Source organism: Plecotus auritus (genome assembly GCF_963455305.1).
Source record: "Plecotus auritus genome assembly, chromosome: 7".
Classification (NCBI taxonomy): Eukaryota; Metazoa; Chordata; class Mammalia; order Chiroptera; family Vespertilionidae; genus Plecotus; species Plecotus auritus.
The window spans coordinates 45,944,527-45,971,938 of NC_137774.1; the positions used below are offsets into that span (position 1 = coordinate 45,944,527).

At 39.9% G+C, this 27,412-nt stretch overlaps 1 protein-coding gene across 4 annotated transcripts in view; it reads right to left on the reverse strand.

Annotated features, from left to right (window-relative positions):
- MYH10 (myosin heavy chain 10) overlaps positions 1-27,412 on the reverse strand; it is a 141,407-nt gene that overhangs the window by 102,539 nt on the left and 11,456 nt on the right. For all 4 annotated transcript variants that reach the window (XM_080678792.1, XM_080678790.1, XM_080678791.1 and 1 more), the window contains exons 3-4: positions 9,944-10,100; positions 1,570-1,597 (exon numbers count right to left, since the gene is read on the reverse strand). In XM_080678792.1, coding sequence (XP_080534918.1) covers positions 1,570-1,597; positions 9,944-10,100 — 185 coding nt within the window. The remainder of the gene's footprint in view (positions 1-1,569; positions 1,598-9,943; positions 10,101-27,412) is intronic.

Here is a 27,412-nt window from a genome sequence, read left to right on the forward strand (position 1 = left end):
TAAGCCATTAAATTCCTGGGTGGTTTGTTGGTTAGGAAAAGCTAATTTATATAACCCAGAGGCTAAGCAATGCTGGAAAGAAGTTTATACAACAGAGCAGACTGCTGTCAGTTATTTCTACCTCTCTTCTCTCTTCAAATCCACTCTGCCTACTAGATGACAAATGCTATTCACTTCATGGAAGAGAAAAACTGTTTGACAACTTTTTCAATTCCCAGCCTCCCCATCCCTACTTACCTACCTCAGCACCTGACAGCCTCCCTGGCATGTAGAGGGGTCCTGGTCCCCACCCAGCCCAGCCCAGACACCCAGCCCCGCTCTGGTCTCACCGTCCTCCTTGCTCCCTCAGTCCCCTCCTTCCTGCCCCCACCTCCCTCTCATCGGCATTTCATCTCTCCCACATTAAAAACACCGGCAATAGCAACAAACGTTCCCTCGCTACATGCAGACCTTGTTTATTGCGCTTCACTGGTGCTGAGTTTTTTTACAAACTGAAGGCAAGACCCTCCACCAGGAAACAGATTCTTATGCGACTGACTGCGGTGGTCTGGAAGCATCTCAGCAACAGCTGACCGTTTAGCTGTCTCTGCAGCTCCTCGTCCTCTGCCTGACCCTCACCTGTTGCTTTTCCCCAGGATTGCATGCCCGGCCCACTCTCTACACATTCTTCTGGGGCACCTCACTCACGGCACGGCTTCCATTACCATCCAGCCTGCTGGCTCATCAGCTCTCTCTCTCTCTCTCTCGCTCGCTCTCGCTTTCTCTCCCCCCACTGAGCTGCACCCACATATCCAATGGCCCAGTGGGCAGCTCCACTTAGATGAGGCATACGCACCTCAAAGTCAATGTGTCCTCAACCAAACTCATTATCTTCCTCTCTAAATCTGTTCTTTCTCTCATCTTCCCAGGTCAGGAAACATCCAGAAATCATCGTAACCCCACCTCTGCTCTCAGCTCCTCTTTCTTGGGCATATAAATAACCACGCCCTGGCGAGTCTGTCTCCTGAACTGAACGCCACTGAAATTCGTCCACTTTTCTCCAGGCTCGTGGCCACCCCTCTACCTGGAGTCACCACCATCTCTTGCCTGGATAACTGAACAGCCAGCCTCCACACTGCTCTTCCTCCAACCCATTTCCACACGCCACACGACGGCCAAAGTGGCCTCTTGAATGTGCAAATCTACTCATTCCCTTCTGTGGATACTGTTTTATTGAACCTTGACTCTCTAATACTTAGCACAGAACACAAGGCACATAATAACCAATAATGCCTATTGGGGAGCATGGCTAAATTACTGAAATGTTTAGTAGGTCAACATTTGGAAATACAGCTAAAGATGTAAGTTTCACAGATTAACATTATGAAATGTGTGGAAAACCCAGTCTGACAACCAAACAGTAATAGCAAATTTAAGCAACTTATATAATCTTAGTTTTAAAAATAACTACAAGGTTTACAACAAACTCTTAAAAATTACCACTCTACTTTACCCCCTCCATAAAAAAAATTAATTGCTTTACTTTCCAACAGAATAAAAAATGAATCTGAACATTCAACATTTACTTACGTGCAAAGAATTGACTGGTCCTCACGATCTATAAGACAAAATAAACAGAAAAAGAGAAAGTGACCATTTGCCTGATTTTTAAAGTATCTGATATAATAAAGTTACAGTAACAGCCTCTAAAACAGTAACTGTACACCTCTCAGGTCAAGCTTCCCCAACCTATTAGATAGTCCCAAATCCAGTCAAGTTCACTTACTCTTTCGACAGATTCTCTGGGAATACCAGCCCAGGCTTGGCAAACTTTATATGCCTATCAACCTAATTCTCAGCCGCTTCTGCTTATCAAATTCAGTTGGGAAGTTTTATAACAACGAACTTCTTGGAGTCCCGCCTTTGCTAAATTATTTTCAGGTGCTGTAGGGATTGAACAATCCCAAGTTAATTCCCTAATCAGTGGTCAGCAAACTTCGGCTCGAGAGCCACATGCGGCTCTTTGACCCCTTGAGTTTTTAGCAAAGGTCAGCTTAGGAGTACCCTAATTAAGTTAATAACAATGTACCTACCTATATAGTTTAAGTTTAAAAAATTTGGCTCTCAAAAGAAATTTCAATCGTTGTACTGTTGATATTTGGCTCTGTTGACTAATGAGTTTGCTGACCACTGTCAGATTCTGAGGCAAGGCCAAGTTTGGAAAACCAATGCCTTTCAGAATGGCTTCAAGAATACACACAACCATTATTAATGTGACCTTAAAGGAGAAAAGAACTAGCATCAAACACGGGGTAGAAAAGAAGGAGGATATATCTCTATGTGACGTTCAGCCACTGTCTCAAGTCAAATGTTATATATACCAAAAATAAGGAAAGCCAGAGCAATGAAAAAAACCTAACATGATTTCAAAGTGATCAATGATTCAAATATTCAACTCAATTTTCAAATGAAAAGGTGAAATTCAAATCCACATCTGGCCCATGGACAAAACCACTGGTATAGGAGGTATGATTTCCGATCACTTATGAATGAGCATCACTGTCTCTATTTTACAGATGTGAAATGTTCCCCGAGGAGGTCAGGTAATCCTCCCAAGTCACACATGACTGAAGGGCAAGAGTGCTGGGGTGAGGATCAGCTAGGTCTGCCTCTAGTGCCTGTGTTCTCAGCACTACTAACCAAGCTCACCATTGCTTTGAAACGTCACAGGGCCTGCCTAGGTAGCTTTTCTGTCACTACCTTATGTGGGCTTGCTTTCCCTCATCAGGTGCCCAATGAGGATCTCACAGCACTTCAGGCATAAACAAGTGTCATGAAGGAGAAATACACAGTTCATTCACTATGCCATACTCTTTTCATCTATTGGTAAAATAAGCAAATCCATTCATCTATTCTATGTATAAACTGAATTATATTACTGCCTGGCCCGGAAAGCTTAACTCCTAATACAGACATACCTCCTCAGAGATTCCAGACCACCACAATAAAGCGAGTGTTGTAATTAAGCAAGTTGTAATCTTTTCTGTTGGTGTAAGGTCTTACCTTCAATGTGTAAAAGCCCTGCAACATCTGTGAAGCGCAGCAAAGTGCAATAAAACAAGGTATGCCTGTAGCTCCTACCAGTTTTCCCTTCCTTCTGGTTGCCATAGGCAGCATTCATAGTACACAGTTGATGTCCACCTCCTCTGTCTGCTCACTTTCCCAGAGGCCATGCCATATCCTTTCTTCAACATGCGCCGCCCAGATCCACAACTATCTGGCCATCTCCATGTATCCTTTCCTGCTCAGCTCCGCTGTATCTTCTCTGGGAACCACCCAGACATTCCCTCAGACTCCTCCCCATTTTCTTCTTTGAGCCATATTTTTGAGTTAGACAAATAATACTGCCAACTGCCTGTCCAGTAGAATGTGTGGCCTGAGGTCAGAAACTGCCTTATTTCTTCATTCCCAGAATTAACGGTAAGGTCTGCTGAGAGAAATTCAGTGCTGGGTTCCATGGTGGGCACTGGCAAAACAGCACTGGCAAAATAGCAGGATCTGGAATCTTTTGTTCTCGCTCCAGCTCTGCTGCAAACGGACTAATGTAGCTATAGATGAGGCACTGATTCCCTGCTGATTTCAACTTCTTTACCTATAAAACTAGGTTTGCTTATCCTATAAAGGCTATCCTAAAAGGCTAATATCAAACTGTTCCCTCGACTGGGAGTTCAACCAGGGGATGGGGCAGGCCAACTGCCCACGGCCTCTCCCCGCCAATCTCCGATCAGGGTGGGCTGGCCAGACCCCACCCATGCATAAATTCGTGCACCGGGCCTCTAGTTTACTATAAATATGAACCATCAGACCCTGAAATTCTTCTGTTCTGAGCAATTTCTACACCAAGTGTTTTTTATGGCTTTTGTGAACTGGTTTACAGATGTAAAGAAACTGAAACACAAAAATTAACCAAAATTAAATTGCATTCCATCCTTAATCCATTCAGAATGGTTTTCTTCCCACATCTGTACATGCTATTATCATTGTCTGAAATTTGAGACCTAGACAACCCGATCTATCCTTCAAATCTGCACAATACTTCATTTCCCATGCTTCTACCCATCAGCCAAAACCAAAACAAAACAAAACACAAAAAACAAACAAAACAACTGTCTTCTAAGTGAGACTTGTTTATTCTCGTTACTCATCTGTCTGACTTTGGGCTTCAGTGTCACTAGCAGTACAGTAAGGGGAGGGGCTTCATAACCTCCAAGTTTCTCTACAACTAGGACTGTCCCATCCCTACTCCTCTATTCTGTTTCAGTCTTCTACATCCTTCAAGGACCAACTTCAGCAGCACTATGGCAGTTTATACACTGATCTTGAAAAACCTATAAATGTGACCAGACACAGCCTTTTATTGGTATTTTTAAAAAAATATTTTTTATTGATTTCAGAAAGGAAGAGGGGGAGAGAGAGAGAGAGAGAAACATCAGTGATGAGAGAGAATCATTGATCGGCTGCCTCCTACACTCCCCACATTGGGGATCGAGCCCTCAACCCAGGCATGTGCCCTGACCAGGAATTGAACCATGACCTCCTGGTTCATAGGTTGACACTCAAATACCGAGCCAAACTGGCTGGACTAAATATTGATATTTAAAGGAAACAATTTTAATTTTAAAAATGCAAATAGCCTTCTGAAGACTAGGGACTCTTTTGATAATTCATATTTTCCAAAGCATCTCCCCCAAATCACATACCATTTATGGAGATACTCAATAAATCCATACAAATTAAATCTATTTTCAACAGTGAAAATAGTTTCAAATCAATGCCTTCAGCTCCTACCTTAAAAAAACTAGACAAGACCAAATCCAACCCAAAGTAAGTAGAAGGAAAAAAATGATAGAGAAATAAATGAAATAGGAAACAGAAAGAAGGGAACCACCCCAAACAGTGAAACCAAATGCTGGTTCTTTGAGAAAAGTCATTAAAATTGTAAACATCTAGACAAACTGATCAGGACAAAGACAAAAATTACCAATATCTGGAATATGAAAGGCAACACCTCTACAGATCTCAGATACTAAGAGGATAATAAGGAAATAGTAGGAATTATTTTATGTAAATAATTTTGATAACTAAGATTAAAGGGACAATTTCTTGAATGACAAACTATTAAAGCTCACTCAAGAAGGAATGATAACCTGAACAGTCCTATATCTATTAAAGAAATTGAGCCCTGGCTGGTGTGGCTCAGTTGGTTGAGTGTCATCGGTGCACCAAAAGGTCACCAGTTGATTCCCGGTCAGGGCACATGCCCGGGTTTTGGGCTCAATCTCTGGGAGTGGGTATGTAGGAAGCAGCTGGCTCACAGACCAGCCAGCATGGCTCAGTGGGTTGGCGCACCATCCCCTGCACCAGAAGGTCACAGGTTTGATTTCCGGTCAAGGGCACATACCTGGGTTGCAGGAGTCAAACCTTCCACTCTCTCTGAAATCAATGGGAAAAAAATATCCTCGGGTGATGATTAAAAAACAAACAAACAGCCCTGACCGGTTTGGCTCAGTGGATAGAGCGTCAGCCTGTGGACTCAAGGGTCCCAGGTTCGATTCTGGTCAAGGGCATGTACCTTGGTTGCGGGCACATCCCCAGTGGGGGTGTGCAGGAGGCAGCTGATTGATGTCTCTCTCTCATCGATGTTTCTAACTCTCTATCCCTCTCCCTTCCTCTCTGTAAAAAATCAATAAAAATATATTTAAAAAAAAACACAAACAAACAAACAAACAAAAAAACCTTCCCACAAAGAAACATAGCTTCATTGGTGCATTCTACAAAACATTTAAGGAAATAATACCAATTTATATGAACTCTTCAGAAAAACTGAAGAGGAAAAAACACTTCTCAACCCCTTCTAAAAAACAAGACTTAACCTGATACTAAAATCAGAAAAAGACATTATAATAAAAGAAAATGACATACAAATATCTCTCATAAACAAGGGCACAAAAATTCTTAACAGAATGTTGGCAGATCAAATCCAACAATATATAAAAAGGATAATGTACATGAGCTAGTGGTGTTTATTCTGGAAATGCAAGGTTAGCTCAATATCCAAAAGGCAAACAATCTAATTCACTGTATCAACAGACTAAAAGGAAAACCATGTAATCATCTGAATAGATGTTGAAAAAGCATTTGATAAAACTCAATATCCATTCATGATTTAAAGAAACTAACAAAAAAACCTCAGCAAACTAGGAACACAGAGAATTTCATCAGCCTGATAAAGGGCACCTACAAAAAAACCTTTTGTTGATATCATCTTCAAAGGTGAAAAACTGAATGCTGTCCCCCTAAGATCAGGAGCAGGCAAGGATGTCTGTTCTCACAATACCTTTTCAGCATCACAAGGCAAGAAAAATAATTAAAAGCATAGGATTGAAAAGGAGGAAATAACAACGTCTCTATTTACAGAGGCCATGATTGTCTATGCAGGAAATCCCAAACAATCTACAAAAAACCTTCCAGAGTAAGTGAGTTTTGCAAGGTTGCAAAATACAAGGTCAATATAATGTATATTTAAGAAAGAATATTACTATACATTAACAGTGAACAATTAGAAACTTAAAAATTTTAAGTTCCACTTAATACTAAAAACATGAAACGCCTAGTTATTATTAGAGTATATATCATGTGTAGGTATAAATTTAACAAAAATGAAATTTGCAATTTTTGTAATAAAGTTTATGTCTAAGAACATTACTTTCATTCAATAAATACTTATTGAGCTTTTTATTGAAACTTAAGAAAAAAATTAAGCTCTGTTTTGCATTCAACGAACTGTTGAGTGGGACCACATGCTCTGAATCCTCTGCATGGTATCCTCTTTTCTAGCAACAGATCCTTCAGAGGCCCAGTTACATTTAGTTACTTGGTCACATGTGTAATTGAAAACCTGGATTGATCAGCATTGGAAGGTAGCATGAGCTTCATGAGCCACCGCATATGCAATGAACTACCCTATCAGATGTTCCAATCCAATTGTGCTATGTATATAGTACATTAGCAGGTAGCCCCCTGCTTACAGAATGGAATACAACAGAACTGTTTAGCATTTTTTCAATTTCCTGTATCAATTTATAAATTATTATGTAATAAAAACTATAAATTACTGTAATTCCTTTTAACTTTTACATTGAAGTTTATTTTTGTGGATAAGAATGTGTCACATTGCCTTGGTTTTGAATCCTAGCTCATACCTCTTACTAGTTACATTTTCTTGGTTACATTTTTAACTTTTTGTGTCCCATAAAATAGGGATAAGTGATCCTATTTACTTTTCAGGGTTGTTGTTGTAGATTAACTAATACACATAAAAGCAATTAGCTCAGTGCCTGGCACACAGCAATAATCAATAAATGCTCATCGAGCATTAATGATGGTATTAATACTATGATGTGCTGATAAGCCACATCTTTTTTTTAAAAAAAAAACAAAACAAAACAAAAGCTTTATTGACAGATGAGGATAGTTGGTCCCCTACTCTCAGGGTCCTGGCAGCATCAACCTCAGGCCTCCTGCAACCAGAGAGCCACATCTTGCTCCTTCTGCGCTGGGACGTTAACACTGATCCCTGTTAACTATTTTGTTAGATCTAATTCCCCATTCAACCTGTCAAGATATTTTAAAAATTCTGTTTCATTTCATCAGCTATATTTATTTTCCTTCCCAGTTTTGTGTTATCCACGAGTTTTATGGGCATGCATCATGCATCCCACATCTTTAAGTATACTGACAAAGATGTTGGGAAGGGCACAAACCCATTGTGCACACACTGATAAAGCTGGCCAACCTCAATCATTAAAAGCACTTCAAGTGCAACTTTTCAGCCTACAGCCACAAGGATATCATGGCAGAGTACGGAATGCATGTAGAGTCTCTCTGTTTACACTGTCTAATGTATTTCCCTTCCTACTAAGCTAAAGCAATGTGGTGAGTATTTTCATGTTGTTTTTAGACTGTTAACAATAGAGTCCAGAATCTTTCCTGGCAGGTGTATTAAGCTCAGCAGTCTGGAGTGTCCCCCCCACCCTTCTTTTTTTTGTTAATTTTCCATTGATTTTTAGAGAGAGTGGAAGGGAGTGGGGATGAGGAGCAAGAAAGAGAGAGAAACATTGATGTGAGAGATACACATTGATTGGTTGCCTTCCACACGTGCCCTGACCCCGATTGGGGCCGGGGATCAAACCTCCAACCCAGGTACCTGGCCCTTGACTGGGAATCGAACCTGGGACACTCTGGTGTGTAGGCTGATGCTCTAACCACTGAGAAACACCAGCCAGGATGCTTCTTCCCTTTGAAAAATGAGAATTATATATGTGAGCCCATCCTGGCCTTTTGGAAACTATATAGTTCAAAGACCAGAGTTACAATCTCAATTGTAAGAATGTATTTGTTTTTTTAATCCTCCCCTGAGGATATTTTTCCACTGATTTTTAGGGAGAGTGGAAGAGAGAGGGAAAGACAGAGAGAAAAAAATCGATGTGACACACATCAATTGATTGCCTCCTGCATGAGCCCCGACCAGGGCCCGGGCTAAGGAGAAGCCTGCAACCAAGGTACATGCCCTTGACGGGAATCAAACCTGGGTCCCTTTGGTCCGCAGGCCGAAGCTCTACCCACTGAGCTAAATTGACTACAGCAGAACGTATTTGTTTAAATGAGGAACTATGGTTTCAATTAGGGAAGAAGTGTACCTTCTCTAATTTCTTCTCCCATATAAGGCAAAGTTTGCTCGTTCATACATTGCATGATGTAAATAAAGCTTTTCTGTAAATAAAGATTATTCTTAACAGAGACACAAAACCAAAAACAAAGAAGCTGACAATTCTTCTTTCTCCATTATCTAGTAGCAATTTATCACTGCCATAGCCGTTCTTAGTATTCTTTGGCTCTGAAAGGTTATTAAATATAATCTTTTTTTAAGCCTAAACTGATTTTGGATATTGAACCTGTCCTTACCAATCTGACACTATTTTAATCTTGAAGTACTTCCTATTTGCCTCAGAGGACCTGGTACGTGAAAGTATCCAAACAAAACAGGAAATGGGTATTGTAATTTATTAATTCCCTCACACTCCCCTCTTCAGACCTAGTCACCAAGACAGTCTTCCCATGACCTACAAACGTTGATGATAGGTGGATATAGCATATCCTGTTTTCTGATCATGGAACTACTTTATAAGAACCATATAGATTTTAATATATCTTATTGAGTTTATTTTTTAAAAATTGAAGTAGATAGAGGGGGAGTTACAGACTTCACATAGCACTAGCAAGTCCCATGTATAATGTAGTCTTTTTGAGCAATGCTAAATGCATTAAAAACTGCTACATTTTGTTTTTTTTTAAACATGTCCTTCCATAAACCATGTGTCTAAAGTCATGATTCAAATGAATGACTCTTAATATTTATATTTCATTCTAAATCCAAAAGAAAACGATAAAAATCAACCAACTCAACACATTTTTAAACTTTTGCTGTCTCTTTTACATACATTTAAATAAGAAATATTTTATAACCTTTCTTTCCCCACTGAAACATTCACCTTTTCTGTTTATTATTCTTCCTGTTGGCTCTTCCTGTTGGTTTTAAAATGTAATGTAACAGAGTTTTGCTTATACTGCCTTGTGGTGTGGATCAGATGCATATACTAGGAGTTTTTGAACATAAAAATTAACATGGAGTATTTATGAAGCAACAAACATACCAGCTTCCTATAAAAATTGCCATTTTGCCCATTCTAATTTTAAGAATTCATAATTTTTTACAATAAACATTTATTACTTTAATTTCTAGTATTTTAAAAATTTAATATTTTTTATGAATGCAGCATCTAATAAGATACCTAACTACGTTTAAGAAACTCTAAGCATTTCGTATTGTAACATTTCCAGTTACCTTGAAGCATGCATCTGTAAGCAGACTCAGATATAGCATAGATGTGTGGAGGCATCTCATGACGTTTCTTCCCTCTATACATTTCAATAATATTCTCAGAGTAAATTGGAAGGTTCTTGTAAGGATTTATGACTACACAGAAGAGTCCAGAATAAGTCTAGAATAAAAATAAAATACAGTGTTTTAAAAAAGGCATATATCAGACAAATAGAAATCACACAGTCATCTGAACAGGAGACTTTATCCTTTGGATAATTAATCTAGTCCCAAAATTAAATCTAGTGCAGGAGAGGCAATTCTAAACCACAAGTAGTTCTGTCACAGAGAGATTTTTAAGTGGCTCTCTCCTGGATCAATCACTTCATCTGTAAAATGGAAATAATAATATATGCCTCATGACTTCACAGGGCTACCATAAGATTCAAACAATGTTGTCTTTTCACACATTCTTTCCCAAGAGTACTAGGTATGAAAAGTTCATTAATGTAGTTTCAGATTCCACACTGCAACTAATTTTTAAGAAAGCACCATTTAATTTTGGGTATACTATCAAAGAAAATACCCACAGTTATCTGAAAAGAAGATTATTAAAAAGATTTACAAATATGTAAACTTTTCACTCTTCTAATTTTTCTTTTTTGGAAAATATATTTTTTCCCATAAAAATAATTTAATTAACTTGTTATATATTTAAGTGAATTTATTTAAGTAAATGGTTTATTATTTTTAAATGAATTGATAAATATTTTAAAATTTTGCTTTAATTTCTAATACAGTAAATATCAATAAATATAACCCACATAAACAAAAGCTCTTGGAGGTCCTCAATGTTTAAAGCCACTCGTCTAGAAGACACAGGCCTTGCCTGATCAGTAATCAGTACACAGAACTGATACTAACACTTTTGACTTTGGGGTTTTTAAGTTCACATGGAATGATTTCTGAGAATAATCTACAAAATTGATCCTGGGAATTAGAGAAAAACAAGAGCAGTTAGGATTGCTGCCAGATGCTCCAGTCCTCTGAGGGACTGAGGATTTGGAAAGGACACTCAGTCACACTATGAAGCAGACCTTGTATTTAAGGTGACTGGGGTAGACCAAATCCAAAGGCGAGAGGACACCACAGGCGGCTGAGAACTGACGTGTTCAGCTCCCCAGGGAGACCAAGGGAGAGTCTAACCAGCAGCTGTGTTGGGAAGGGCTGAAACCCTTGGCAGTTGCCACCAGAAGGCACTCTAGAGATTACTCTGTTTTGAATACTGCAGTTACTAACGCTAAAACAAGAGAAGGAAATCCTGCCAAAAAAGGTTAAGTGATCAGAACTATCTCTGTAGCTGTTCTGTTTCCGAAACTCACAATTGTAGGCTCTAACGTGGAATGCCCTTCCTCACCTGGCTCAGGGGTACAGGAGAGGACAAAAGGCAAAAAGACCCTGCCCTCAGGTCACTGATCTGGGCTGCCTGCCTTACAGCCTGAGCCAGCGTACTTGCCCTCCCTTGCTGATCACTTAGGTCTCCAGACTGCTGGCTCTCAGAGTAGAGCACACAGCTCAGACAACCCTGGCTAACTCGGGCTTCTCACACCATCAACTTGGCTCTTCCTCCCAAATCAAGTCTCTCATCTAACTAGCCCAGCCTCTCTGCCACCAATATGACAAAAAGGCATTGAGAGATAATAAAAACAAAGATTGTACTAAGGGTGAGGAAGCTGAGGAGAAGCGATCTGAATATTTTGTTATTGAGTTTTATTTATATAAAGTTAACAAATCATAACTATACATCTTAATGCATTTTTAAATATATCACCTCTTTTTTTTATTCAAAATTAGATAATAGTCTATCATGAAGCTACAGATTATATATTTTACTTTTATAAGAGGCAAGTAATTAGACTGGCAAAAAACAAAACAAAAAACCTCCCAGAAACATACATTCTATATGTATGACATGGTAACAAATCATAACAATGACATTTTTAATCAGAAATAATTCACTTGGCTCGGTGGCTGAACATCGACTCACGAACCAGGAGGTCACCAGTTCGATTCCCAGTCAGGGCACGTGCCCCGACCCCGATTGCAAAGTAGGGGGCATGCAGGAGGTAACTGATCAATGATTCTCTCTCATCATTGATGTTTCTATCTCTCTCCCTCTCTTCCTCTCTGAAATCAATAAAAATATATTAAAAAAATAAAAATAAAGAAATAATTCCAACATGTGTCTACCATGTGTTTCTGAGGACTAGGATTAAAAAAATGAATAAGTCTCACAAATATGAGTAAGTCGTCAAAAAATAAGGTTAAATAGTCATCAGTACTCTGTGCTTGCCAAAGGGCCGTAATAAGTATTTAAGTGGAAACATTAAATTTAAGTGCTTAAAGAGGCAGCTTATATCCAAAAAATTAGCTCAAATGTTGGGCTCCTGCATAAGTGATAACTGAACTGACACTCTATCACTTTTGTCCTTCCCTAAGGCACTCGGTAAGAGGGCGATATGTTAAAATAATTTCTTTGGTACCTTAAAGTTTAAGTTAAACTCCACAGAAGTATTTAAGGACATACACAGGTCCTGGCTAGGTAGCTCGGTTGGAGCGTTGTCTGATGCACCAAGATTGTGGGTTCAATCTCTGGTCAGGGCGCATACAAGAATCAACCACTGAATGCATAAAGTAGAACAACGAATCGATGTTTCTCTCTCTCCCTTCCTCTCCCTAACATCAAATAAAGGTGTGTTTTAAAAATGTTTTATTAAAGACATGCACAAGATATTAAGCACCTTCATGATGCATACACTCTAGACATGATGACAATAAGTATTCATTAAATAAACAAGACAATATATGGCACTAAAAAAAGAGTGGCACTAGGAAGAGAAAGATTTAGAGAAATTATAAATAGTAGAGAAACTCTACTGAAGCAGAACACATTAGCCCCAGGCACTGAAAGTCAGGGCCATCCTGTCAGAAACTGTAAAACTAGGAATACAAATTCAAACCTAGATGGTCTTTGATGTTCTTTTTTAAACACTATTAGGTCAAGAGGGGGTATAAAGGAGTCCCTATTAAAATATTAAAACTAGGTGGGGGGGGAATATACCCAAGGCAGAGTGAGAAGTCCAGTCTAGCTGCAAATTGTTTGTACCCTGGAATGTGAGGCATGAGCCCAGAAGGTCAAACTGAACAATTTAGATGTTGTCCTCTATAGATGATTAGGTACCAGAGATTCAGCAGAGACGAGTGATGGAAAGAAAGCAGCATTTTTGAAAATGTATAAACCTGGCAGCCATGTGGAAAATAGAGTGAAGGGGCAAGAGGTGAGAAGCAGGAAATGGAGCCTGCTGATAACAGCCTGGCCCAGTCACAGCTGAGATGAGAGAAAGGCAATACAAAACAGAGAGGGGATGAGTCACAGGGAAAGCTGGATGGAGACGCAACGTACTCAGTAACTTGGAAGAGAGAAAAACCACTTAAGATAGAAGTTAAAGACTCCAAGCTTGAGAGCTGGAAAGGTTACTGTTGGACAAGAAAAATGATTTGATTTGTGGGAAAAATAATGAATCCCCTTTTAACATTTTGAGATTACAGTTTGTTAAAAGGGGATTCATTACAACAGGTAGATTACCTAGGGAGCAGTTGGAAATACTGAATTGCTAAAGCCATGAGAAAAACCTCAAGAATTGCAACGGCTTGAGGGGTAAGTTTGCGTGGCCTTTAAGACACTGAGTAACATTATATACATAAGGGAAATACAAAAATATTTGCACAAAATAGTTAGCAATTTTCAAACAGGCTATGCGCTCTATGTCTCCAAGCCTCTATATATGCTGATCACTCTGCCAGGAATGTGCACCCCTTGTCTAGTGCTGGGAAATTCCACTCATCCTTTCAGTGTCAGGCCTCTGTTTAAGAAAGTAGGGATAGTGTACACATTATTTCATAGGTTCCGAGTATTAGAGAGCCAGGAAACGAGGCAGGGGCAATGTCAGTGAAAGGGAGAGGAATCAGGAATGGGGGACTGACGTGGGAGCACTGTACAACCTACACCCAGCTGCAGCTCTCAGAAGACACCACCCAAAGAAAAGAAGGGAAGAACAATTCTCTCACACCACATGCAAACATCGCACCTAGATAATATTCCCGTGTGTTTAAGAGAAAACAAACAATTCACGTGTGTTTAAGAGACAACAAACAACCCTATGTAATAAGGAGATCATTATCCAGAGGATCTGGAGAAAGAAATTACCTGTGGAAATTATCTACAAAATCAGCTAAAAGGAAACTTTAGGAAACAGTGTTATAGCTGCAACCAAATTTAATATAATATGGATTCTACATATCGGAACAGAAATGCATAAGGAAAAAAGAGGTGACTAAAGCAAGGAAGAACTATAAGGAATAATCTGAAATTTAAAAAAATTAAAACCCACAGTGGGGAAAAAAGGGCTGAATGGATATCAGGAAATCAAGTGATAGAATGGACACATTCTCAGAGGGTGTCTTTCTTTCTTTCCATTAATTTTTATTATTATTATTTTAATTTAAATTCTTTATTGTTGAAAGTATTACATGTCTCCTTTTTTGCCCATTGACCTCTCCCCACCTGCTCCCGCCCCCCAGCACAGGCCCTCACCCCACTATGTGTCCACTGGTTATGCTTATATACACGCATACAAGTCCTTTGGTTGATCTCCGACCCTTCCCTCACCCTCCCAGCCTTCCCTCAGAGGGTGTCTTTCTTAAAGAAAAATAGAACAAGTGTAAAATAATAAAAAGAGGCAGACAGATAAAACCAATAAAAAATATTTAGAAGACAGATGAATATGGAGAGAAGAGAAAGGATAAATAAATATTAATTATTATAGTTCCTTTGGAGGGAAACAGGCTAAAACTGTAAAAAGAATTAAAAAAAAAACTAGAAAACTTAGTGTGCATGTGGGAGGGAGGGTGTACTAGTATACATAGAGTTAAACAGAATCCATCGAGACAATAAACACAAGGAGTGGTTGCAGTAGACTGGCACCATTTTGCAGCCCCTAAAAACATAATAGATCTGGACAGCGCTCCCCCCACTGGCTACTAAAAGCCTTAGGTGAATGGCAGACGAGGACACTCCCAATACACAAACAGGGCTGCCAAAATCCAAACTGACCACTACTAACTCACTGATTAATCTCAACATCATAAAGTGAAAGACACTCTGGCATTATTGCCTCCTAAATCCGTTCAAGCCTCTGGAACCAATCAGTACTTTATAGGAAGCGCCACAGGAATGGATTAGTAAAATCCCAAATATGGGAAATTCTACAGCACAATTGACCTTGTCTTTCAAATTAAAAAAAAAAAAAAGAAGAAATAAAAAGAGGGGAACATAGATTAGAAGAGACATAACCACCAATTACGATATACATTGACCTTGTTTGGATCCTGAATAGACCAACTATAATAAACATTTATGAAACGTACGGAAAATCTGAAAAATGACTGAATATTTGATGATACAGAAGTATTGTTCTTTCTTTTCTAGGCAGCTAATAGTCACCAATCCCAAAAACTGATGCTGAGAAGCAAGAAGCTGAGCAGAGCTTTCAGCAGAAAGCAAGGCTGGGAGAAGAAAATGCAGAGTTTGGGTAACCCAGGAGGAAGGTGAACACGCTGTGCTTTCAGCAGAGTTACCAGAAACAGACCCGCCCGCAGCCTTGTTGGGAAGGATGGCAATCACTGAGGGTCTTCAGTGCTAGCCCCCGTGGCCTGTCCAAAGAGTTCTAGAATGAGCTTATTGTCATCCAGAGTCTCAAATTACCCTCACAATTTTTCATATACAATAACTAAAATACAAGACAAAATCTGGATCTCCTGTGAGCCTATTTATATTGCCGTGTATTATTAACTTGGATAATATTTTCAAATACTAAGACATGATTGAGAATTCTGACAGAGAATTGGAAACTATTAAAAGAAAACTCAAATAAAAATTCTAAAATTGGAAAACAGGACAACTGAAATAAATAATTCAATAGATGTGTTTAACAGCAAATGAGATACAGCTGAAGAAAGAGTTAGTTGACATTTTAATTAGAAGCAAATATCCAGACTGAAGCCGGGGAGAAAAAACAGGAATATAGAAGAATGGGACAGATATATGGGACATGATAAAAAGGTCTGAAAGACGAGGTATTTGATTCCAAGAAGAAAAGAGAGAATGTAGCAGAAGCATATCTGAAGAGATAAAGGCTAAGAATTTTCCAGAACTAACAAAAGACATCAAGCCACAGATTAAAAAATGCTACGAATTCCAACCAGAATATGTTAAAAAACCTTACCTTAGCACATTAGAGTAAAACTGCTGAAAGCCAAAAGCAAAGAGAAAATTTTAGAAATAGCCAGTAGGGAAAAAGAGATTATCTTCAAAAAGAAACAGCAATAAAACTATAAGCTGAATTCTCAACAGAAAAAAAAGAAAAAAAAAGATGAAGGGAGAACATCTTCATAGGCTGAAAGGAAATAACTGCCAGCTTGAAATTCCAAATCCAGGGGGGGGAAAAAGAACTTAAAAAATGAAGATGAAATACAGACACTGTCAGACAAATAGAGACCCCTTTCTAAAAGAAAGATAGAAGCTAAGAGATGTAGAAAAAAATAAAAAGCAATAGGAAGTAAATGAATAAACCTAAATGGATGCTGACCAAGAAGGAATAAGCCTCTTGAGGGATTTAAAATATAGAGAATTAGCCCAGCTGGTGTGGCTCCGTGGTTAAGCATTGACCTATGAACCAGGGTCACAGTTCGATTCTGGTCAGGGCACATGACCAGGTTGTGGGCTCAATCCCCAGTAGGGGATATGCCAATCAATGATTCTCTCTCACCATTGATGTTTTTCTCTCTCTGCCTCTTCCTTCCTCTCTGAAATAAAAATATAAATAAATAAAATAAAATACAGAGAATTAAACAGCAGTGGCACATAACTTTGCGAGGGAGGAGTAAGTGGAGTTTAAGTGCTCTGAGGTCCAAGCTAACACTAATGTCAGACAACGCTGCATTACTAAAAATGGAGATCATGATGATTCACCAGAAAGATATAAACATTCTACATTTGTTCATATGTTATAATATAACTTCAATAGTATATAGCAAAAATTGACAGAATTAAACAGAGAAACAAAGATTTTAACAGTAGTAAGGAACAAGCAGATAAAAAACTGTGAGAACATGCAAAATTGAATGACACTGCACATGTAAGAGACACTGCATCCAATAACTGCAGCATACATGTTTTTCTTTTTTTTTAATTTTTTTAATTTTTTTTTTAGCATACATGTTTTTCAAGGGCAAGATCACCTCTTATCCAAACTGATCATATGATGAACTATACAGCAAGTCTAACAAATTTCAAAGGACTAAAACTATTCAGGTTATGTTCTCTGACCAAGGGGGAATTATATCAGAAATAAAAGAATAAACCTAAAAATCCCTTTATGTTTGGAAATTAAGCAATTTACTTCTAAATAACCCATGGAAGCAACAAAGACATCCTCATTATTTTGAACTGAATGAACAATAAAAACATATATTAAAACTTGTAGAATACTGCTAAAGCTTTTACCTTAGAATGAAATGTATAGCCTTTAAAGTACATATTAGAAATGACTAGCTGAAAAAACAACGGTGATCTAATTTTCCATCACAAAAATAAGAGCGAACAAATTAAACCCACAGAAAATACTGAAAAATCTCTATATAAAACCCTAATATGCGGAACAACCGAGCAACCGGTCTCTATGATGTGCGCTGACCACCAGGGGGCATGTGCGGAACATGGTGTCGGCAGCAGAGCATGGAACATGGTGAGCATCGGCTGTGGTGGGATGGTGGAGCAGGTGAGCAGGGCACCAGACCAAGATGGGGCGCCAGTCGCTGTCATCAGGGCGAACCTCTGGTGGTTACTGAAAATTCTTTGCTCCCGTGTGCCATGGTCCCACCGAGCGCTCACACCTACTGCCGGCGCCATCCCTGCTCGCACCCGCTGCCAGCGCCCAGCGCCAGTCCCAATCACTCAGTGCTGTCAGAGGGTGCGGGCGGTGGCTGCTGGCCCCAATTGCTGGCCCCTGAGGGCTTCTCCACCTCCCCCTGCTCCTGAGGGGTGATTGGGGCAGCAGCTGCCGCTTGTACCCGCTGACAAGGCCAGCCCCGCTCGCACCTGCTGCTGGTGCCGGCCCCAATCGCTCTGTGCCATCAGTGGGTGCAAGCGGGGCCGGCGCTGTCAGCACATGGGAGTGGTGGCGGCGGGAGCGGGGCTGCCCTGGTGGCAGACTGGGGACCCAAGGGTCGCGGCAGGAGGGGCCGGGTGGGGGTGCGGAGGATGGGCTGAGACCTGCCCCTGTGCCCACCACAGCCTCGCAGCCCACAGTGCCTTTCAAGGTGCATGAATTCATGCACTGGGCCCCTAGTATAATATAAACAGAGCCACTTTAAAATGGCGTCAGCTACATCCCAGAGGAGCTGCCTTGCAGGTCTTCTGCCTCAACCCTTCCGGAATGTTAAAATAGGGCAAATAACCAGCACTTACCTCCAACAACTGTTTGCAAAGATAACGAGAAATCTGATATAACTAGACTGATGACTTCCAGACTGAAAAGTAAAACATTTTTAGAATTAGAGCCACTAGTTAATTTATCTGCACCTACAGAAATGCCTTGCGCCTTTTGGTGTGACTGTTCCCGATCCCTTTCTCATCGATGCCCCCTGCCTTTGTCTCCTAATGGAATTCTATTTGGGCTAATGCCTAAGGCAGTGCTTTCCAAACAGCTATTCTTTTTGATCTCAAAAGAAATGCTTGTTGCCTCTCACTTTGGCCTTTATTTTTAGGTTAACAGTACAGTTGTGGCCACTTAATGAGAAGGATACACCTGAGAAATGTGTTGTTAGGTGACTGCATCCTTGTGCAAACATCATAGTGTACATTTCAAAAGCCTAAGTGGTAGAGCCTACTGCACATCGAGGCTATATGGTGCAGCCCATTGCTCTAGAACAGCCTTGGGCAAACTACGGCCCGTGGGCCGGATCCGGCCGTTCTATCCGGTTCTCTTGCTCTCCCCTCCGCTCCTTTACTTTGAATTTATATTAGTTCACACAAACACTCCATCCATGCTTTTGTTCCGGCCCTCCGGTCCAGTTTAAGAACCCATTGTGGCCCTCGAGTCAAAAAGTTTGCCCACCCCTGCTCTAGAGTCTAGAGGAGGAAAAATAACCTTCCCTCTTACTGGGTTCGTGGCTGAGACATCCCTGTGATAAGAGATTAAAAGAAGAAAACCAAAAAAGTTTAGTAATATGTATACCTCCTGTATACATGGGAGAGACCCAGGAAAACAGTAATTTGCCAAAATGACTGAAATCACTACCTTAAATACCATCTTCAGCTGAAAACAAGAGGATAGCCCTAGCCCAGTGGTCGGCAAACTCATTAGTCAACAGAGCCAAATATCAACAGTACAACGATTGAAATCTCTTTTGAGACCCAAATTTTTTAAACTTAAACTTCTTCTAACGCCACTTCTTCAAAATAGACTCGCCCAGGCCGTGGTATTTTGTGGAAGAGCCATGCTCAAGGGGCCAAAGAGCCGCATGTGGCTCGCGAGCCGCCGTTTGCCGACCACTGCCCTAGCCGGTTTGGCTCAGTGAATCAATAGAGCATCAGCCTTCGGACCAAAGGTCCCAGATTCAATTCTGGTCAAGGGCTCCTTCTTGGCCTGGGCCCTGGTTGGGGCTCATGGAGGAGGCAACCAACAGATGTGTTTCTCTCACATCGATGTTTCTGTCTTTCCCTCTCTCTTCCACTCTAAAAATCAATGGAAAAATATCCTCAGATGAGAATTAAAAAAAAAAAAAGAAAAAGAAAAAGAAAGAGGATATTGGGGTGGGCAAGTCAGTTATGGAAGATTACCAGGAAAAAAACACAGTAAACAGGGTAAGGTTGTTCTGCAGATATAAATCTTCTGAATTAATAAGAGTTCCCAGAAATAAGGTCATCCCTCTCTACCAGGTACAGGAGGGAGGTGCCCTTACTAATGGAGATTTTCCTTACAAATTTGTTACCTTTACAAAGGGCAACTTCTACTTCGTTTTTCAGAGCTTCTCCCATGTCTGCTGTTTCTTAAAATTAGCCTAGAATAATCCTTATGCCAAAGGCACATATTTTGCAGTGTCAAATTCTGTTGCCCTATAAACTCCTAGGATGCAGACCTGTGCAGCATGTTACTGTATTGAATACTTAGGCAACTGTAACGCAATGGTAAGTATCTGTGAACTTCATTGTGCATTACACATTACCACCTCACTGGGTAATAGGAATTTCCAGTTACGTTATAATCTTATGAGACCACTGTCATATATATACATACATATATATATATATATATATGTGTGTATATATATATATATATATATATATATATATATATATATATTTTCCATCACTGACCAAAAACATCATGTGCAGATGACTGTAGGAAAAAAAACCCAAATGTGTGAAGGTAGATAGACAGGTAAAGAATAAGGTGGTTAGATGAAGGAAGGAAGAAAGGAAGGGAGGGAGGGAGGAAAAAGAGGACCAACAAAGTCAGAAGTCTGTTCTTTGAAAAGACTAGTAATACTGATAAATCTCTGATGAGCTTAATTTAAAAAAAAAAGGGTAGAACAAATTTTAGTATCAGGAATAAAAGTGAACATCACTACAAATCCTACAGAAAATAAGAGGGTATTATGAACAACTTTATGACAATAAATTTGAAAATTTAGGCGAAATAGACAAATTCCTAGAAAAAATTATCAAAACTGATACAAGAAATTTAAAATCTGAAAAGTTCTACATTTATGAAAGAAAAACATTCCCACAAAAAATATATATTGTTATTTTAAAAAGAAATAACATCAATCATATCCAAACTCTTTCAGAGAACAAACAAACATAAAATATTACTCAATTCACTTTATAAAGCCAACATAATCTTGATAGCAAAATAGGACAAGGACACTGCAAGAAAGGAAAATTTTAAATCAGTCTCATTTACAGAAATACAGGGTGTCCCAAAAAAGTGTATACACACTTTAATAGCTGATAGCTCAAATTTGAAAATGAAATGTATTTTAATAAACACTGCCTTTATAATTATTCCAAGTGTGTGTATACATTCTTGGAGGACAACCTATATATAAAATTCACAACAATGTATCCTATCTAATAAAAGAGTAATATGCCAATTAACCGTTACTCCGTGACAAAATGGCGGTCCCATAGCCACAAGATGGTGGTGCCCAGTCCCCTCAGCCCTGTTGCTGGAGTGTCTGGGCCTGTCAGTCAGAGCAGCGAGGCTGGATCCACTGCTGGAGGGGGTGGATCCAGCCTCCCCGCTCCACCCGTGCTGCAGCCTGTCAGCCCCGCCGGGGTTCGGGGGGACCAAGCGGTAAGGCTGGATCCGCCCCAGACATGGCAGACAGAGCCCGGACAGCAGGACTTGGGGGCTTCCTTAGTGCGGCAGCAGCGGGGAAGCCCTAGGACCAGCAGACAGAGCCCAGACAGCAGGGCTTGGGGGCTTCGTTCGCAGGGTGATGGTGGGGAAGCCCCAGGCCCGGCAGACAGAGCCCGGACATCAGGGCTTGGGGGCTTCCCTAGTGTGTCGGTGTCGGCGAAGCCCCCAGGCCTGGCAGACAGAGCACACTGCAGGGCATTGGGGCTTCCTTCGCATGGCGTGTGGCGGTGGCAGGCAGAGAGCGGACAGCAGGGCATGGGGGCTTCATCTCCATGGCTGCAGAGAAACCCCCAGGCCCCGCAGAGAGCAGAGAACCACAGGAGTGGGCCTAAGCCATCAGTAGGACATCCCTTGAGAGCTCCTGGATTGTAGAGGGTGCAGGTTGGGCTGGGGGACCCCTGTGCACGAATTTCATGCACCGGGCCTCTAGTCTATACATATAAAAGCCCAGTGACTGGAATGGCAGAACGACCAGATCAACCAGTGGCTATGACGAGCACTGCAGTAGCCAACCAGCCTGATCCGGGCCCCGATTGACTCGCCCTCGCACCCAGCCGGCCTGACCCTGATCAGCCCCAACACCCCGATTGGGGGGTGGGGCCGGCTGGCCAACCGCCTGTGGCCCTTCCCCTGGCCGGCCCGGCCCCGCCCCACCCCAGATCGGCCCCCAAAACTCTGATCGGGGGTGGGGCCAGCCGGCCAACTGCCCGCGGCTCCTCCTGCTGGCCTGGCATCATTCTTAATGATGAAAGCTTTCCCTCTGGCATAGGAATGATATAAAGATGCTTCCAATCACTACTTCTATTCAACATACATTTACTGAAGGAAGGTCCTAGACAGCGCAATAAAGCAAGTTAAAGTGTGAATGGGAGAGGGGCTTTGTAGCAAGCCTGACAAGCTCAGTGACCATGTAACCTAACCACATAGGATGATCTGATCATAAATTTCCTAACTGGGCAGATCATGAGGCATAGTCACATTGTGAGCTTATAGATTCCTTAATAAAAGGTCAATCTTTGCCTTAAGGGAGCCCTGTCCATTGTTTTTGTGCATCTAAAAATAACATACCCTTGGAATATCAGTAACCATCTTTTCCAGACCTCTCAGAGGCATAACCACCCACCTTCACAGGACAACCCCAAAGCTCATTTTCTCGTTGTCCTTACCATCTCTATTTACTGTAAAAGTTAAATGTTAACTATCCTGTACCCACTGATGTAAAACAAGTATGTATCTCTCCATTTTGCTTTCCATCCAATTCTAGAGACACCTCCCCCTTGCTTTCTCCCACCTCTTTAACCTACCACTAATGGATTGCATGTAGCCTTCTCCTTTGATTCTAAAGTAGAAAAAAGAACTGCAAAAGTGTCATTCTCCAGAGCATTTACTCACTCCTTTGAGATTTTTCTTGTGAGTTGGTCCTCAATTTTTTGGCTCAAACTCTTATAAAATTTATCTATAGGTTTTGACTTACTTTTGTCGACAAAAGAACTACATAAGAATTGGAAAGGAAACTGTCAGTATTTGCAGACAACACTGAATGTATTCATAGAAAATCCAAAAGAATATCCAGCTGAACTATTATAATTAATAATTAAACTTACTAAGGTTAGTGATTATAAAGTCAATATACAAAAATTGTAAAAAACATAGCAACTGTATTTGTACATAATGGTAACAATTAAAAAGCATTATGTAGGACATCATTTTAAAATAGCACCTGAAAATCAAATACACAAAAATAAATTCAACAAAAGATGTACATGGTCTCTACAAAGGAAATAAAATATATTGAGAAAAATTTTAAAAATAAATAAATAGGTATACACATAAACTACAAGACCAAATACTGTAAAGATCTCATATCTTCTCCAAATTGACCTATAGAATCAACAAATCCCAATCAAATTTCCAATAAGGGCGTGTGTGAGTGTGTGTGTATGCACACACACAAAGCTATAATAACCAAGACAATATCTACTGGCTCGTAGACAGGCACACAGACCCATAAAACATACTAAGAAGTCAACATATTCATGAACACCTGGTTTATAACAAAGGTGGCACTTCAGAGCAGTGAGATAGGACTGTTTCAGTAAACAACACTGGTCAATTGGAGAGCCATTTGGGGAAAAAAAAATCAATCTTACACTGTCCACAAAATTTAATTCCAAATGGATCTGAGGCTGACCTAAAATATAAAATGAAATAAAATATATCATTGCCCTGGTTAGTGTGACTCAAGTTGGCTGGGCATCATCCTGTGCATGAAAGAAGCACGGAAGGGTTGCCAATTCACCTCCTGGTCAAGGCACATGCCCAGGTTTTGGCTTCATCCTCCCATAGGGGGTATACAGGGGGCAGCCAATTGATGTTTCACTCTCACATCAATGTTTCTCTGTTTCTCTGTCTCTCACTCTTCCTTCCTCTCTCTCTAAAAATAAATTTAAAAATCTAAACATAAAATCCTATATAATAAAAGGCTAATATGCAAATTGAACAAACTGCAGAACGACTGGTCACTATGACGCACACTGACCACCAGGGGGTAGACGTTCAATGCAGGAGCTGCCCCTGGTGGTCAGTGCACTCCCACAGAGGGAGCGCCGCTCAGCCAGAAGCCGGGCTCACGGCTGGTGAGCCCAGTGGCGGTGGTAGGAGCCTCTCCCACCTCTGCAGCAGTGCTAAGGATGTCTGACTGCCTAAGCTGTCAGTCAGACATCCCCTGAGGGCTCCCAGACTGTGAGAGGTCACAGGCCAGGCTGAGGGACCCCCCGAAGTGCACGAATTTCGTGCACCAGGCCTCTAGTTATATATATATATAAAATCAAACCCCTCTCTCCTCTGACTTCAAACTGAATTCAACCCATGGGAGACATTAGCCGGAGACTGAGGATGGGAGGAGGTAAAGACAGGTAATTTATTCCCCAGGCTCTTCCCTGCCAGTTGTCATGAGTTATGGGCATCCCTCTTTAGGGATCACGATTCCTATCAGGAAGCTCTTTCCATACAACTATCCTCTCCCAGTTGAGGTAAAGTTCTTTCCTATTGCTTCTTTAAACATCAAGCTGTATCAAGGACTCTCAGCCATCACTACTGCTGGATATCGTACAACTAGCATGTTTTCTAAACTCTATCCACGTGTTTCTAAATCATCCCCTTAGTAAACTCTCAAAATAACTAGTTTGAGGGCCTTCTGTTTCCTGCTAGACTCTGACTAAATCAGGCATTATCTAAAAAAGCTCAAGATATGAGTTAAAAATATGCATATTCTCTCATCCAGGAATCCCACCGCTAGTTCTATACCTTACAGAAAGGCATGCTTATGCGCACTAGGTACATGTCCAAAGCTGTTCACTGAAGCAGTCAATGTTCATAATGTTCCAGTTTCCAAACTGGAAAAAACAAATGTCCAAAAACATTTGGATTAAAAAAAAGGGTCAAAAATCTGAAATGAAATATTACTTTCAAACAAAAATGAACAAAATATTCAAACTTTTTTATTTCAGGGCCTTTTTATACTCTTAGAAAATGACTACAAAGATCTTTCGTTTTATATAACTGAGTTTTTAAAATGTACATGTATTCATTTTAAATAACAACGAATATGTGTTAATATAAGTAACATTTATAAAATTAACTATGTTTTTTAAAAAGTAAAAAGACTGACACTGTTTTATATTTTTGCAAATCTTATCTGGCTTAATAGAAAACACCACAATTTTCATATCTGTTTCTACATTTAATCTGTTGTGATAATTTGTTTTGGTTGAAGTATGAAGAAAATCAGCCTTACACCGATATATAGTTGGAATGGGAAAAGTAGTTTTACACTCTTTTCAAGTAATTGTGGATATTCTTTGATACTACACCAAAACTCAACAAGTGATAATTTCTTAAAGATCAGAGGCAATGTATCTTCTGAAACCCTATCAATGAACTTTTCATACTGTTTTCATTGAAATCCAATGTCTTATCTTGCATGTTGAATGAAAACTATTACCTATGCATGATTTTATAACATCTACACACATCACTTATAAAACATTGGTTCACTGAATTATGCAAGTCTTCCCAATGATGGCATTGCACCACTCTATGTCATGATTACATTTGTCTATCGAATCAGAAAGGTTAAGTAGTGCTATCGAGTTCACAGTGGTAGACACGAGTTTCTCCAAATTTTAATTTTCATGTGAAAATTCAAATTTTATCATTGGCAACAAATACAATCAGTTGTTTTCTTTGAAGTAACAGGCTCACTTTATTTCTAAGAAAATATCTGCCGAACAGTGAAGTGGAAGTAACCATAGTTTATCTATCAGCCACTCTATAAAATAAAAATGGTATTCTATTTTAAAAGTAGCAAATTTAGTCTGCAACTTAAATAATGACATGCTTTTCCTCACGGCAACCACCGTAGTTCAACATGTAACATAAGTGCCTTATACATACTTACCATTTCATCACATGGAATATTCAAAAGACATTAACACAAGGGTTGAAAATTAATAAAATCAATAATTCATCTGCTTTACCAAAGACATTATTATTATTTTATTTTATAAAAGCTGGAGACAATGAAACAAGGAAGGGCTTAGAGTAGAAGAAGCAACAGGAGAGGACCTAGACGGGGCTGCTTTGGGTCTCTAGAAATGTTATAGGAAAAAAATGAGCAGAGGCGGGGCTGCTGTCAGCTCTGGAAAGTCAAGAGAAAAGGGGGCCTTGGAGACAGGTTGCGCGGGGCTGGGGGGTGGGGGTTAGCCCGGGGCCAGGCAGGGCTGTCCATTGCTCTCCTGGTTGCAAGTCTCATGGATTCCCTTAGAATTTAAGAGGTGCATGCCTGAGAGGGAAGGCATGGCGTGCTCCCAGGAGGGAGAGCACTACCAAAGACATTCTTGAGTGAAACTGAATTAAAATGACCACTAGGTACAGTTTCGGGTCACCATCTTTATTCATGATAATGTGTCAACGGATTTTCCTACCATTGTCTTTTCACTGTTGACATCATCACTACCAATGTCAACAGTGAAAAGGGCAAATAATCATGAAAACAGTTTTGACATACAGATCCTGGGAAAGAGTCTTGGGAAAAACCCTTGGAGTCCATAGACCACAATTTGAGGACTACTAAATTATTCCAACACAAAGCAATATAGATGATCTTTAAAAGGTAATGCTGAGCAAAATAATAATAATAATAATAATAATAATAATAATAGAGGCAGAAAAGGCTATGTAAAATTCATTCACAAACAGGCAAAACTCAACTATATAATTATATTATTTAGGAATGTTTATGTTGTTGATAAAACACACCGAGAGATTTTAAGATACTTCTCAGTAATTAATAGACCAATCAAACAAAAATAAGGCTATAGAAGATTTAAACAATTAAAAATCTTAGTCATATACAGAATAGACCTTCAATAAAAAAATATACCTTCTTTACAAACACATATAGAACTGTCAATATCTATATAAAGCAAGTCTCAACAAAAACAAAGAATGTATTATATGGACTATATTCTTTGACTGCAATGCAATTAATTTAAAAATAATAAAAAGATAGCCCTAGCTGGTTTGGCTCAGTGGATAGAACGTCGGCCTGCAGACTGAAGGGTCCCAGGTTCGATTCTGGTCAAGGGCATGTACCTTGGTTGCGGGCACATCCCCAGTAGGGGGTGTGTAGGAGGCAGCTGATCAATGATGTCTCTCTCTCATCGATGTTTCTAATTCTCTATCCCTCTCCCTTCCTCTCCGTAAAAAATCAATAAAATATTAAAAAAATTAATATTGGATGAGAAGTTGTATGTCAGGGAGATTAAATACAAAGAAAATATAAGGAAACTAAACCTGTGAATAACCAACTTATTGAAAATTGTGGAAAGATCCTCCCAAACCCTCACTTCTGTGACCTTAAAACTTTCAAAAAAAACCTCAGATT